General features: G+C 36.2%; 1 protein-coding gene across 1 annotated transcript in view; it reads left to right on the top strand.

The window, feature by feature from the left end:
• The window catches only part of LOC135219453 (carcinine transporter-like), a 66645-nt gene extending 65576 nt beyond the window's left edge, over positions 1-1069 (top strand). Inside the window, exon 10 of the mRNA XM_064256246.1 lies at positions 668-1069. Coding sequence (XP_064112316.1) covers positions 668-940 — 273 coding nt within the window. The 3' untranslated portion in view covers positions 941-1069. The remainder of the gene's footprint in view (positions 1-667) is intronic.
• Positions 1070-16154: the final 15085 nt, after the last annotated feature.

The raw sequence follows: 16154 nt of genomic DNA, 5'->3' as shown, positions 1-16154 counted from the left end.
TCAATCAGATTCCTGAGCTGGTTTTCTATGGAGGTCTTCCTAAGCTGGTATTCTCACCACACCGTTATCCTATGTTTTTATGGGTCTCCTCACACTTCTTCAACCGAACTTCTTTGTAATCATACTTTACCTACCCCTTCTTCCATGTTGACCATTTCCTTTACCACACTTATTGTCACCCCAGCGTTCCAAACTATACTGCATCACACTCCGTCGCTAATTACTTCTGCTGGATTTGAATACAAAGTAGTTTAGTATCTTTGAATAATTTAAACCTAAATGTACTTCTCGGACTTAATGAGTGATACGAACATGTCGTAAGGCCATAACACTTCAGCCCTACAGATAAGTGGAAAGTTGTAGGTAGCATCAATTACATGAAAATAAATTGTACTTTAAAATTACCATAATTTTTTTTCCAAATAAATTCTTATTAACAAGATCATGGGTCCTAGCACCCAATTCAGAATACATATAAGTTATGTGAGACGTGGTAAAATCTTGACTGCAGATAACTTTAGAAACATATTTTGCGTCAAAAACTGCACCCATTTACGCTCTTCTTTCTCCCATTCAATCCGTAAGATTTTTTCCTGTGTGCATTTCCTGCAGTGGATGAATAAAATGTACTTCATTTCTTCTTGCTTATAACTTTTTCCCCTTTCAGCATGTCCACGGGGAGTGGGTTCCCTACACTATTTTGTTTGCCATTGGAATCATTGGTTTCATCTGTGGGTCTCTTTTACCGGAGACTCTAAATGCCGACCTGCCACAGTCACTCATGGATGCCAGCAATTTCTTGCCATCTGAGAAGTTCTTCTCCTACAAAGGAAAGCACCTGTGGTCTAAGAAGGTGAAGGTTTCTCCACAAAATGGACAAGAGCTTGGACAAGATAATCCTGCATCCTTGGACAACGATGTAGACAGCAAAGTTCATTAGACTAGATAATGACTTCATTGTACATCACAAGTTGATAAAATATCATCCTCATCCTTTGTACAGTTCAGTTATTAGATATAAAAGCATTATACAGAGCGTATCACATCACTAAAAATAATAAAAGTTATATCCCACAACACTTTTGACTTTCCAATTATAAGAAAACAGTTCCTTGACCTCCAATGATGGCAAAGAAAGAAGCCACGTGAAATGAAACAAACATCTCGTACAGATATGAATGGAATAAATATAATAAGTATTCACTAATATTAAGATGTTTTTAACGGTTTCACTCCCTTGATAACATTAGAACAATTGATGGCCATTTTTATATGTAAATTTTGGCTAACAAAACTCCTTAACCAGATCAGTAATGTAGATGCCACTTTCAGTTGTTGCTAAGTTTCTTTTCAAGCTCTATCAGATTGTTATCTACTTTTCTCTTTTGTTTGCTGTCATTATGGGAAGCAAGAAAAGTTTCTAGGATGGGGAGGGGGTTCATATTGCTGGGCACTATTATTATTATTATTATTTCAGTAGATGAAACCTAACCACATGGAACAAGCCCACGGGGCCACTGACTTGAAATTCAAGCTTCCACTGCGGACCCCACACTGCAGTAGTATATTTAATCATGATACAGAGCCAGCGATTTTTCATTGCCCAGGGGGAGACAAACCCAAGACATCTGGGTGGTATACCATGACGCTATCTACTATACCAGCAGACTAGCTTATGGAAAGGGAGCAATTAGCAACATTGCAATGGGAGAGTGAAGTGGTAGTCAGGTTGTTTCCAGGAATCAGAAGGGGTACTTGGGGATGGTGGGTGGCTGGGGAAGGAGCATAATGGGCTCGCTGGGAGATGGGTGAAAATGCTGTGCAGTATGGGTGGAGAGGGATAGATAGACATTTATTTTCACTGACGGTTTTATTTTTGTTTCAATATTTTTACATTCACACTTTTTCCATATTTTATCAAAGGATTTCTCAGTACTACTGTACGGTTACTTGTAATGAAATTCATGCAAAATGCGAGAGAGAGAGAGAGAGAGAGAGAGAGAGAGAGAGAGAGAGAGAGAGAGAGAGAGATACCTCAATAAGAAACACCTTACTTTACATATGTACACCCTATAACATGTTTGTTTTTCACCTTTTGTTAAAGGATATAAATATACTGTACTGTTCTTGTATTAAAATAATCATGCACAATGCAAAATAAAAACAGATAGAGAGTGAGAGAAAACAACTGATACCTTGCTAGGAAACACCTGACTATACTCAGTTACAACCAATAGTACATTTGATTTTTCACAATAACTAAAGGATATCACTGCAATGTAAATTATGTGTAGGGATCAAAGAAAGTTAGTTTGAATGGTAGCTTAAGGTAACTTATCTTGAAATATATTTCCTCAGTCATGTATTAATTCTGAGGACAATTCTAGAGTCCTTATGTAGTGTGTGTACCTCTGTCATGAACATTTAAATAATTTTCCATAAAAACATGAAGCAATACTATTAGATTATTAGAACTGAATTTTTCTAATGTTATATATTGCACTACATTTACCTCTCAGGAGGTGATATAAAACTATCATTATGGTTTATTGACCATAAGTGGGCTTTTAATCATATTCGTACTTTATGTTCTATTGTACCTTTTTTGATAATCTTAGGTGATTTGCAAGCAATGCATAGCTAAACTATTCAAAAATCATATTTCAATATTGGTGTATAATATTATTATTTTATTATTATCATTATTAAACATTTGAATCAGACCAGAAATGATCTAATTAGCTCTCAGAGCTGGTCAGTATACTGTATAATACAGTATAGATAAGTAGACGCTCCCTCCAGTACTAAAACTTAACTTTCCTTGGGTAATCAAAAAAAGATAAAGCAGGTATAGTATATGATCTCCTATATAGACAAATGAATGTTAATTATAAATATGACAAATTTATTAAATTATAATGTTTATTTTTCATAACTAACAAACCTGAGGTCTTAACATTTGGATAAAACTTCTAGTGCCAGCTGGAGAATGGTAAAAATTAAATAAAATTGTAAATGCAAGGGACTAGTGGCATCTGTCGTCAGTCATGAGATAAGTGAGACAACACACATCTCCAGCAGCAAATCATTCGTGGCCTCACCAGTTATTCTTCCAACCCAGGTTAAACTGTAAGAGGGGTGGTTGGAGGTGGGCCTTACATGTCAAGACCTCAGGTTTGTTAGTTATGAAAAATACAAATTACATACTGCAATTTAATAAATTTCTCATCTGTTCATTTACGAAACAAACCTTCAGTCTTAACATTAGGACAGTCTTACTCTTGGTGAGAGGTAAGTAATAAAACTGACTAAAGGTTTGCCACACCTGGTCATTTACCTGAATAAGAGAATTCTAGAGATTATGACCTGTATTCCTGAACATTAGATATATGTATAGCTTATGTTCAGGATGACATGAGTCGAGAACATTGTTTAGTTCATCCATATTAAAGACATGATTGTGCTCCAAGTCTTCAACAGTTTCAAAATTGAGTATGACATTTTCTTTCTGTTTTCTTACGGCTTGAAAATGTGCATCCAGACTAGAGTAAGCACTTATGTTCTCAAGATGTTTTCTTATTATATTTGATATTTCATATGGGTCATGATATATTTTCCCATCTTAGTATATTGGACTTCTAGGAGGTCTTACATATTTACAATTAATTTTCTTAATATCCTTCACAGATGTAATCGAAGATAAGCTTGACACAATCGAAGATAAGCTTGACACATAATTCCTCTATGATAAAATTTTTCCCGCTATTACAGCTTTGCAAAATTTGGCAGTGCATTTATTATACAACGGTTTGATGTAATTGATTGTTATATTTATGGTCACAATCTTGTTTAGAATATTTACACTGTAAGGCATCCTACTGAAGGATTTCAGGCGGGTTTTAAGTCTGCTAAGATTACGACTTAATATGTGTTTGATCTTTATTAAGGTCGTTAAGGTTGAAGACCACTATGGAACAGAGGATTTCTTGGGGTGTGGCTTAGTTTTAGGAATGCTTTTGTCAGCAGCATTTATTATAAAGTCTGTGAAAAATTCAAGTGTTATTGTGATCTTGAGTGTACGGAAATGGTGGTATATTACGGGTGTATAGATTATAATGATCCCAATCAGCATTTTGAATACTGAATCTTACAGGTGGTGATATTGTGGCATTCTTTAAAAATCTAAGACATTAGGGAAATGGTCACTGGTGTACGAGTCATCGAGAACATTCCACTCGAATCTCGTTTATATCAATTGAGGAAAAAGTTGAGCGAGTATTAGAGAAGTATGTTGGAACATCACTTTCATTTAGACAACAAAAGTCATGCTCCACAACAAACCTCTCTATGTTGGCCCCTGATATGTCAGTAGAGTGGTTGATACCCCAAAGGGGACTATGAACATTAAATCTCCTAATATAAGTAGGGGGTCAGGTAAACAGTTAATTAATTCAGATAGATCACTGAAGTTTGAATGGAAATCTGATTGATTGTACAAATTACATAATTGTACAAATTACATACAGCGATCATACTATTATCGGGCATATATATAGTTTGAAGTCTGTTATCTAATAGAACAGAGATGCTATATTTACAGGTTTATATGTTACACTGCTGTGAACATATATAGCAGTGCCAAGTTTTCCACCACCTGTTGGCGAATAACAAGCAAGCTTGTAGCATCGGATTTGTGCAGGGTTAGGCTCTGCATGTTGTATGCAGATGCACATGGGGTTGTAGTCCCGAAGGACTCTTTGTAGTTCACCCTATTGCAAACGTGTCAAAAGACCGTTTATGTTCCATTGGATGATTTTATGATCCATTATTGGGTGGTATAGGTTTTAAATTCTACAGGTTAACTGCAGATTTTATTTTGTATCTTGGTTTATACATATTTGAGTTGCTTTGAGGTTTCTTAATTGTAGTATTTATTTGTTGAGAATTAAACTCAAAAGTTGACTGTTTTTCATAACTGATTATTAATGTGTCTATTTTTTATTTAATTATTTCCTTCTTGTATTGCAAAGATTCAGAACATAGTCCATCCTCATGATGGTGGGCTAAAGGACATTTTCGCAATCAAACAAAATTATTTATGCAATTCCCGATTGAGTCTTCTGATTTGGTTGGTAATTGGTTGCAAGCACTTATAAAGCACTCATTACAACCACAAGACTGAGCATGCTTGTTGTTAGTAATTATTGGTTCAGTCTTTCTGACTGGAGTGTTGCCCCCTATATTAAAGACTGATTTTCCTGCACTGGAAACTTCCGATTTTGTGTTTCAATTGTTTTTTGTCCTCTGCAGTCAGGAATGTTGGTTTAAGGGACTCCTTGATTTGCTGTTAAAAGATTTTGGTTTGGTGGAAGATTGGTGTGTAGACACATTTTGATTCACATCAATAACTTGATTTTCATTAGTGCCACACAAGGAAATACTGTAATCAGTGTCACAAGTTGGGATTGTTAGAGTGGTTAACTGGTCCATTAAAAGTCTGTTATTGATTGTTACCTTGTTGTATACGTGATAGGGATGGAGGGCAGTTGTGAACCTCCACTTGTGATGAAGTCAACATAATTTCTTTTTTGAACGTCTTACCTGATGCAGGTAGGGTTTCTTTGAATTGATTGCACTTCTCAACATTTGATTTTTCCCTTTGGGCGGAGTTCTTCCCAGGAATCTTTTCTTTTTGTCATTTCGGGAGATGGAGTTATTTGATTCTTCCATTGGAGTTCCCATAGCAAAGCTACCAGAATCTTCAATGTTAATAGCAGCAGCAGTGGATAGAATGCTGTACTTATTTTGGATGTTAGTACTATTAGCATGTTGGATATGGTGCATATCTTAATTATTCTGCTGCTTGATATTATGTTGGTTAAGTTTTAGGTTTTTAACTGCAGTTGTGTAAGAGGGATTTCTGGATGGATCAAGTCCAGCTTCTTTAGCTGTCATTCCTGTTCTAGTCATTAACAGTTTAAGCTCTGTATTGTATTGGTAAAAGGAGCACTCTTTAGATCTAGCATGATGAGCTAACCCACAATTGGCCCACTTTGTAGTATGCTCTTCAGATGAACAGACTGCACATAATGTCTTATTATGACATTTTTTTGTGTGGGGCCAAATTTTGAGCATTGTGTGCACTGAAGTGGTTTTGGTATGATTGGGCTTACCTCTCTACTTTGCCCAAGAATTTAAATTTTAAGTGGAAGACTTTGGGCAGTAAATTTTAATTTTGCAATTTTAATTTGTTTATTCTTACCCATTCTGCTTGATACTGAATAAACTTCTAGGTCATGGATATCATTATACCTTAATTTAAGGGAGTCAAGTAGCAAGTGTCTTGGAGGTTAATCTTCACCCTCAACGTTAGGTAAGATGACAGTACCTTGTACATAATTTAACATTTCCTGGCTTGTCATTATTACTTTTACGCCACTAATTTCTTTTATGTTCAAAAAGGCAATGGACTGTTTTTTAGTGGTTACTTCAAGTATATCTGCAGTCCATTTCTTGGGATGGACACAGGTTCAGTAATGCTTTCAACTATAGCAGTTGGAATTTTGTTCAGCTTAAGGATCAGAAATCTTGACCAGTTCTCTGATCCAAAAAGGTGGTCAAAATGCACCAGTGTAAGGTCCAGTCGGAAGTTTCTTTTCCTCTTTGGGGCCTTCTTTGCGCATGATGCCAGTGTTAGGGGGTTGGGAGGGTTATCTGCCTCCGATTCAGAATGATCTTTTGCCCTGTATGGTTCCAATGTCACAACATTGGAACCTACCAAGAGGTATTCACTTTTTTCAATTTTAATGTTATTGCACACTGACAGGTGTTCTGATACTTCACTTGAAGCAGGATGGTGGTTCTTTGACACGATAGTGTCATTTACAACTACGCAAGGAGGGGGTTCCAGCAGTTGTCAACTGTGCTGCAACTGTACCATCAGAGGGCCCAGGGGTACTCAAATCTTTATTTATATTTTCCATAAAGATTAGAGATTAGTGTTTATTCTTTCACCAATGGCACAAGTGAGAACTGACTCCCTGATGTCTGCGTCCCTACCCTACCCCACAGGAGATGGCACAACACGATTAGTGTGGCCCAAGTGTAAACTAAACCTGTTTGGTAAGACTGAGAGTATTGCAAGAATACAATTATCCCCACCCTAATCATGTTATGGGCAAACTGGATAGAATGCCGAGAGTCCTATCCCCAGAACCAGACCACCCTGGAATCCGTGGTCCAGCCCTGAAGAATAGTTCTGCCCTTGCGATATCAAATTGATATCCCTTAGGTCCAAACATTATCGGGTACTTGATGGTCCTACCACAGTTTCCATTATTTAGCTTCAGATATAAATCCAGTCCCAGCTATGATATCTTTCCTTATTTATCAGGTCCAATAAATGTTTTGCAAAAGTGGAAAATTTCACAAACATTAATCCAAAGAAATATTATGATATATGGGACTCTTGGACCCGAACCAAGAAAAAATTTCTGAGGTTCAAGAGCCCCGTCATCACGTCAAGGTGGTCCTAGGTTGAGGGGGTGATGTATACAGGCAGTCCTCGGTTTACGATAGGGGTTCTGTTCCTGAGACGCGCCGAAAGCCGAAAATCGCTGTAAGCCAGAAAATCATAAAAAATCCAAAGAAAGTCTTACTTTTAATGTTTTGGGTGTATTAAAAACTATGTAAACTGCATTTGTATTGCATTTTTCATTCAAAAAACCTTCAAATATTGATTACTTTGCATTTTTGGAGTCATTTCTTCCAGCAGGTCAGCGGCATAACCCTGGAACGTGTCGTAAATCAGGAAATAATTTCTGGTGATTATAATAGAAAAGCATCGTAACCTCGGAATGTTGTAAGCCGGGTTGGTTGGTTGGTTGGTTTTATAAAGTTTAGGCGTAACACCAAGCACTGGGGCAGCAAAGGCCATTCAGCGCTTACTGTATAACATTATGAAATTATATGACGTGTTGTATCATACAAAACAGGTTTATTTCTTTGAGATAATTTACTATATTTTGAAGTGGGGCATTTTCTCCCAATAGTTCTTCAAGTGGCATATCATATATGTTGTTGGATCTTCGTTTTCTTTCGAATTTATGGCATTAGGTCAGCAGCTGATGGACTGTGAACAGAGTACGACAATGGTCACAGTAAGGGGCCTGTCTTTCCTCGCCTTGCAACATCAAGTATTTGTGTGTTAAGTATGTATGTCCTATTCTTAACCTTGTTAATATGACATCTTCCCTTCTTTGACAATGTTGTCTATTCCAAGATTTTACAGATGATTTTATATGCTTTAATTTATGATTTAATTCTAGCCATTCTTTTTCCCATTTTGATTGACAGTATTCATTTATTGTCGTTTTAATGTCATTGTAAGGTATTTGTAATTTTTGATAGACTCCTTTTTTACTGCTTTTTTGGCTTCTTTATCCACCTCTTCATTATCTTTTATGCCCACATGGGAAGGAACCCAACATAGTTTTATATTTTTAGATTTCCGTTTTATTATTATATCTATCCACTCCCTTATTTCTTCAATTACGGGATGAGAAATTGTGTATTGTTTTAGCGCTTCTAAAGCACTGTAAGAATCCGTGTTTATTACAAAGGTATCGTTAGCATTTCCCACCATAAAGGTATGCTTTATAGCCTCTAATATAGCATTTATCTCTGCAGTGAATATCGGGCATATTTTTGAAATTTTTTCCCTTACTTTTATATTTTTTGTTACTACAGCATAACCTACACCTTCCTTCGACTTGGAACCATCAGTATAAATACTAATGTCCCGTTTATGTTTTTCCTGGTGTGACAGAAATTCACTCCTTAATTGTGCATCTGATACCTTCTTATTAAATGATTTATCGCAGATTTCTATGTTAGCATGTCTCCACAGAGGTATTTTAGGAGTGGTTATTTTCTATATGCTACTTGTTCCTAATTTTAGAAGTTCTTTATCAGGTTTTAATCTATTCTCCAATGGTTTAGAGGCTCTCGGTTTATTGTCATAATTATTTGTTATGTTTTTCATATATTTACTGTTTGGATTATCATTGAGGTTATTGATTTTAGCTATATATTTTAATCCTATTTCTTTTCTTCGTACTTTCAAGGGATCTATTCCTGCTTCTACGTACAGACTTTCCACGGGGGATTCTGTAGGCTCCAGTGCACAGTGTATACCCATGTTATGAATGACATCCAGTTTTGTTAATAGGGTTTTAGAAGCACTACCATATACTTGACATGCATAATCAAGTTTACTTAGACAAATAGCCCTATATACTTTAATCACAGAGGTTCTGTCAGCACCCCAGTCATTATGCGCAATTACTTTTATATTTAAGGATTTTCTCACTTTTATCGCCAGTTGTTCTATATGTTCTTTAAATGTAGGTTTTTTGTCAAGTATTACACCGAGGAATTTTATCTGGTCATCAAATTCAATTATATCATTATTTATGAATAAAGTAGGATTTAATTCCTGTTTTCTTGATCTTGTAAATCTGATAAATCTGACTTTTTGTTTTTTAAGGTGAAAATTTAAAACCCTTGTTATCGGCCCATTTTTTTTTACCCTATTTATGGCTGCTTGTAATCTGTTGGTTATGTCCAGCGCTTTTTCACCACTACTATATAAGACGGTCATCTACAAAAAGGGATCCTTGGACTCCTGGTGGGATCATTTCAATTATCTCATTTATTGCTATAGCATACAATGCCACGCTTAGTGCACTACCTTGGGGTATTCCTTCTTCCTGGATAAATGATTCAGAGATTTCTGCCCCCACTTTTATTTTTATATATCTTTTTGATAGGAATTCCCCAAAATATTCATATAAATTGCCTCCTATTCCCCTTTCTATCAATTTTTTTAAAAATCGCTCCCCTCCAGGTGGTATCATATGCTTTCTCTAAATAAAAAAAATACTCCTGTTGTTTGTTTTTTACCAACCATTGCATTTTGTATCTCTCTTGCAATCATTAAGAGGGGATCTATGGTACTTTTATTTTCCAGAATCCAAACTGTCTGTTTGACAATAGCTGTTTGTTTTTTAATACCCATATTAATCTATTATTCACCATTTTTTCAAATATCTTACTTAGACAGCTAGTAAGGGCTATTGGCCTATAGCTGCTTGATGACTGGGTCTTTTCCTGGTTTTAAACCTGGTATGATTAATATTCTTTCCAGGTTTTAGGCATGCTGTGAGAATGCCATAATTCATTTAAAATTTCTTATAAAAAGGTTTTGCTTTCATCTGGTAAATTTTGTATCGTTTCATATACAATATTGTCTTCTCCTCGAGCTGTTGGACTTGCAAGTTTAAGGATATTTTCCAGTTCTTCCATGGTGAAAGGAAGATTATAGATTTCCTGATTATTAGATTTTATTGGTATTGGGACATATTTTTTAATTTTCAACTGGAATTTCTTTGTATAATTTGAGATACTCGATATTTAGGCAAAACATGTACTCAATTCATTTGCTACTAGTTTGGGGTTTGAAATATAGTTGTTTTCTACTTTTAATATAGGTAATGGTTTTGGTCGATATCTATCCTGCAGTTTATTTATTTTTTTCCAAATTTCTTTGTCTTGAGTTTTGGAACTTATACTATTAATATATTTTTTCCATGAATTTCTTTTGGCTATTTTGAATATTCTTTTCTGCTTCGCTTTAGCTCTCAAATATGCAATTCTATTGGCATCACATTTATGTCTCAGATATCTTCTAAAGCATGTTCTCGTTATCTTCCTTGCTGCTTTACATTCCTCATTCCACCAGGGTACCAGTGGTCTAGTTGGATTGCCTGAGTCATCTGGAATAATTTCATTTGCTTTATCATCTGTTGTTTTTACTAGATGTTCATAAGCATCTATGTGCTTTGTAAAGTCTGATAATTTTTTTTGTTAATTACAGTTTTCTCTTTATATAAATTCCAATTTGCTTTCTCCATTTTCCTCTTCGGTATATATATTATATTAGTATTATTTTTTAACTCAATTTGTATTGGCCAGTGGTCACTCCCAAATAAATTATTTATTTTCCAACTGAAATCTGTAGCAATTTCTGGGGAACATAAAGTGATGTCTACTGAATATGTGGTATTATGATGAACATCAAATCTTGTTGGAGAACCATCATTTAAAATGATCAAATTTTTGTTATCAATAAAATCTAGGAGAATATTTCCTCTCCTGTCAGGTGATGAACTTCCCCACATGGGATGTTTGGCGTTAAAGTCACCTACTAATAAATAAGGTTTTGGTAATTGTTCTAGACTTTCTAAATCTTCCACTTATAATGGTCTATTATTTCCAAGATGATCTATTAAGCGACTTTCTAAAGACGGTTCCATATATATTAAGCATATTGTTATTTTATTTCCAGGAATACTTGGACTGCACATGCCTGTATTATTGAGTTAATCCCAACAGGTTGGCATTTGATTGAAGAATGTGTTATGATTGCAGTTCCTCCTTGGCTGTTGTCATTTAAAATTTGTGTTGATTTCCACACATTATAATTTATGCCAGCATTGAGAACATTGTTACCTATTTTAGTTTCCTGTAAGCAAATGATATTTGCATTACATTCTCTAATTAATGATTTTAAGTTTTCATTAGTTGATATGAATCCTCTAATATTCCACAGTAAAATAGACATTTTAAGAAGGTTTTGAATTTTGTTTTAATATCTTTATTTGCTTTCCTGTACTTTGTATTTTATTGAAGTTGTATAATTTTGCTGTACTTGTTCTTTTGGTGGGTGATGTATTTCTGCTGTTGGCTGAAGTCTCAGATGTTCTTTTTATTAGAGGTGCATTAAAATGGCTTTTGATCTTGGGTTCTATTTCAATACTTTCTTCATTTTATCTGATATTTTAACTTTCTCTTTTATTTGGGTTTCTCTTTTTTCATTTTTTGTTTGAAAGCAATTTTCGTTGACTGTCTTGTCGGTATTCATTTTTTTTCCATATAGATTTTTGGTCTTACTCATTGTATAATTTGTTTTTTGGATTTGGGTGGGGTTGTTTCAAGTAATCTTTTGACTTAGCTTTTGTATTTTGCTTGTCCTCCAACTTCATCGTGTCTTCATGCATTTCTGGTGTTGGTGATATATTATATGAATTTGGGTTACTTGTATGCTCTGTAGCTTCTGAGCTTGAATTTTGGTCCATTATATTATGTGTATTTTCTGTTTGATCTATACTGCATAATTTTGTAGGAATTTGGTTTTGCACTTCTCTATTTACTACCTCTTTATATGTGTTTTTTCTTGCTGGATCTTGTAAACCTCTTACTTTTAGTTGTATCTTAGCTTCTCTTATTGACATTCCACTTCTTTCTTGTAAGATTTTTAGTTCAGTGTTGCATAAGTAATATGCGCATTCCTTTGATCTTGAGTGGTGATTTTGACCACAATTTATACAAATTGGGTTTTCACAGTCCCATTTTGTTGTGTGGTTGTATGATCCACAACATGCACATCTTGGAGCTTCTCTAAAATTTTTACTTGAATGGCCATATTTACTACATGATTTGCATTGTAGTGGTTTAGGAATATAAGGTCTCAAATCTCTTGTCTGCCCTAAAACTTTAATTGTTAAAGGGAGTTCGTTTCCTTCAAATTTTAGTTTGGCTACATGTATATTTATCTTTGAGTTTTTCCTACTTGGGATATCATAGATATCACATTCTTCAATGTTTTTATATCTTTTTTTAAGCGAGTCCATCAAAATATTGATCTCTTAGTTCGTCATCATTATTTGGCAGGATTATAGTACCATATACAATATTAAGTTTATTACGTCTGGTGACTTTTATTTTTGTGTTATCTATGTTTGTAATTTGTAAGTAATTTTCTGATTGAGCTTTAGTAGTGGTTTCCACTATCCATGTATTGGTTTGTTTGACGAAATTATTATGTTTTCTGTTGGGTATCGGGTCAGTAAATAATTTTCTAATTTTAAATTTTAAATTTTGTTTTCACTTTCTATTGTCAAAAATCTTGTCCAACTTCCTTTCCAAAAAGTGAATCAAATAAAGCTAGTGAAGGGGCTGGAATTTTCTTTTGACAAATCTTTTAGGCCTAATAAAAGGCTCCATAGCTGGTATATTTTGAATTGAAGTGTCCAAAAGGGTGTTCTTATTCGTGTCCAGGGTCAAATGGGAATTTAGTGTCAAGGGGTCACATTTTCCGGGGGATTGGGTTCCATAGTCTATTTCCATTTTTTTTTTTTAATTACACTTTTTTTTTTTATTTTTTTATTTTTTTTTTTTTTAAATTACAGAGAAACCAACAGTAAGTCATGGAAAAAACTGGATCTCCTCTCAAAGACTTCCCTTTCACCAAAGACACACAGCAGAGACCAACTCCCATATGTCCACTCCCTACCCTACCCCAAAGGGATGGCTCTATCATAACATGATTGGCTCAAGTAAGCAAAACCCACTTGATAGGACCTAGGGCATAGCTAGTATGAAATCATCCCCACTCATGTTATTTTAGAGGGCAATCCGGATAAATTGCAAAGAGTCTTATCGTGGAGACTATACCTCCCCGGATTCCATAGGCAAGTCCCCACAGGTAGTCCCGCCCCAATGAATACTGATGTAGAATCACATCAATATCCTCAAGGTCCAAACATATTCAAGTGGCGCACCAAACCACTATAGTCCCTGCCATTTGGATCAAGGTAAAGCCTAAGTTAAGAGACCCAGCTCCTACCTAACCTGCACGAGAGTTTTAGTGAAGAGAAGGAAGACAGCTAGGAGGAGCAACTGAGTAATAGAAAGTAAGAGATTGAAAGATAATCAAGTAAGAGAAAAACCGAGACTTTTAGATTCAAACTAGGAGATAATTCTCCCAGTTCGAAAGCCCACTTGCTCGCTAAACAGTTACAACCATAGGTTGGAAATGCGCAACTCCGTCAAGGCAGTCTCAACTTAAGAAGAGTTGTAAGCCGGGAACTAGCAGTACACAGAAAGGGTAGGATGTGACGTCACCATAGCCGCCATGTTAGAATGTGACGGTACTGATGGACCTGGCTGTGACATCACAACACTGGACAAAAAACGTAAAGATTCAGTTGGTACTACCATAGGAAACACCAATGGAGCAGAATTGGTACCATATGTGTCCCGGCAGAAGTTGTAGTGTTCGAACCCATATAGTGGAGACCCAAAGGAGAAGGGACACTGATGGTATGAGGTACCGGAGGATAGCAGGAAGCCATCTAGTGAGACAATAGGCTATTCAAGGTTGGTACTTCTGATAGGCCTCAAGAGGTCCACATGTCTGCCATCCTTTGAGCATCTGGAGTTGGGAAATGAGACAAAGGAGATGGGGACCCACCTCCAAGGGAAACCAACGAATAACTAGACGAATAGGAAGTGTTATATAAAACTTCTAGTAGAGGAGGAGAAACAACCAGAATAGGCTTCTCCAAGGAAGGAACAGCATTAAGAGTAGACAGAACAAAAGAAGCAAAAGATGAATCGCCATCAAAGATGGAGTTGTCTCCCTCTTATACTGACCCTTCCCATAAAACTTCTTCCACTGTTCCACCGACCAATCACAAATACTGAACTGGGATTAGTTGGATCTACTATACACTGGATGAGGATTCGTATTCACTGATGTTAAAAAGCCAAAACAAGAAAATCCAACAACACCTGGACATTTCCTTTGCTTCTTACGAGATCCAGAAAATAGAGTCAAAGGAGGGTTAAGCGGATCCATTATATTGTAGCACTCAGCCACAAACACCAGAAATCCATACACTGAAACACAGAAAGAATTAAAATGCAGGCAAACCAAACTGGTTTTAGTGAGGAGAGAGAGAACAAAATGCCACCACTCAAAAGGCGGTAAAAGAGTAATTGGTGAGGTCACAAGTTGCTGCTGGGGGATGTGGGTGGTCCCACTTATCTCATGACTGAGGACAGATGCACTGGTCCCTTGCACTTATAATTTTATTGACTTTTAACTGGTCTCCAGCTGGCATTAGAAATTTATCCTAATGTCGAGACCAAATGTTTGTTTTGTATATGAACAAATATCTCCTTAATCAAAAAAATAGTTTTCTAGCAGCCAAGTCCCCTGTATCATTACTCACTCAATATTTACTGTCACATTGTACAGATACGGAGGTAATTGGAGATAAAGCTTCAGTACATATCTAAAGTCCATTGTCATGATCTGTACTTATTGTCTTCAAGACAAGTTTGCAGCAGGTTGTGATGGTAATTGCTTCCTAGCAAAGAAAGATAAAGGAAAGGAGAACACATTTTTGAGAAGTTTGGCAGCAAGGAGGCGTTAGCGCATCGTGTTGGAGGCGCCTGTTCTCACGGCTGTTCTGGAATCGTCGGGCGTGTTGTGGAGTGCAACACACGCCTAAGTGGTGGGAGAAATGCTGCGATTTCTGATGCAATACCTCGTCTAGATTCATCTAAGAAATTCTAGAAATCTCGGGAGTCTGTGACGTTCGCCGTAGGCTCCACCCCCAGAGTGCCGTATAAATACGACGGTCGAAGTTGGAGAGAGATCGTAGAAGAGAGACACCAGTTAGTCACAGAGAGATATCCGCAGTAAGAGCCACTGGTCAGAATATCAGTGAGAAATCAGCAGCAGCAGAGATTATCCGTGAGAGATAAGAGAGAAAGGGACTGACGAAGGATCAGAAAAAAAAGTTGCTCGGGAGTTGGTTGGATACTGGTCTAGCCATCTTCAGGAGTGGACTACCGTGTTATCTCAACGTCGAGCAGACTTCAGAGAAGAAAAGGTCCTGCTAGAGGTTTTGGGAAATTCCTGCCTTACAAGTAGACTAGCTTCTGCAATACGGAGTCAAGAGGACGTCTGCAATCACAGTTTTCCTTTTGAGAAGCCATCGCTTCGAATTACCAAATTGACTAGCAAGTATTTGAATTGCCTCACTGTTCCCCCAGTACATGCAGAGTAAGATTCTATCTTTTTATGTAAATAGGAGATACAATTCTGCATTTACCTATGTTAGTAAGCTTGTAAATAAACCTTTGTTGTGTTAGTGTTTCTTTCTATATTCGTATCCCCAGTTTCAACTGTTGGTGTTGAAATATTTTTTTTTATTTATTTCATATCGAACCTGAAGCGGACC

Source organism: Macrobrachium nipponense, chromosome 1, assembly GCF_015104395.2.
Source record: "Macrobrachium nipponense isolate FS-2020 chromosome 1, ASM1510439v2, whole genome shotgun sequence".
NCBI classification, from domain to species: Eukaryota; Metazoa; Arthropoda; class Malacostraca; order Decapoda; family Palaemonidae; genus Macrobrachium; species Macrobrachium nipponense.
Note: the sequence above shows the minus strand (reverse complement) of the source record. Positions and strands in the feature narration are given on the sequence as shown.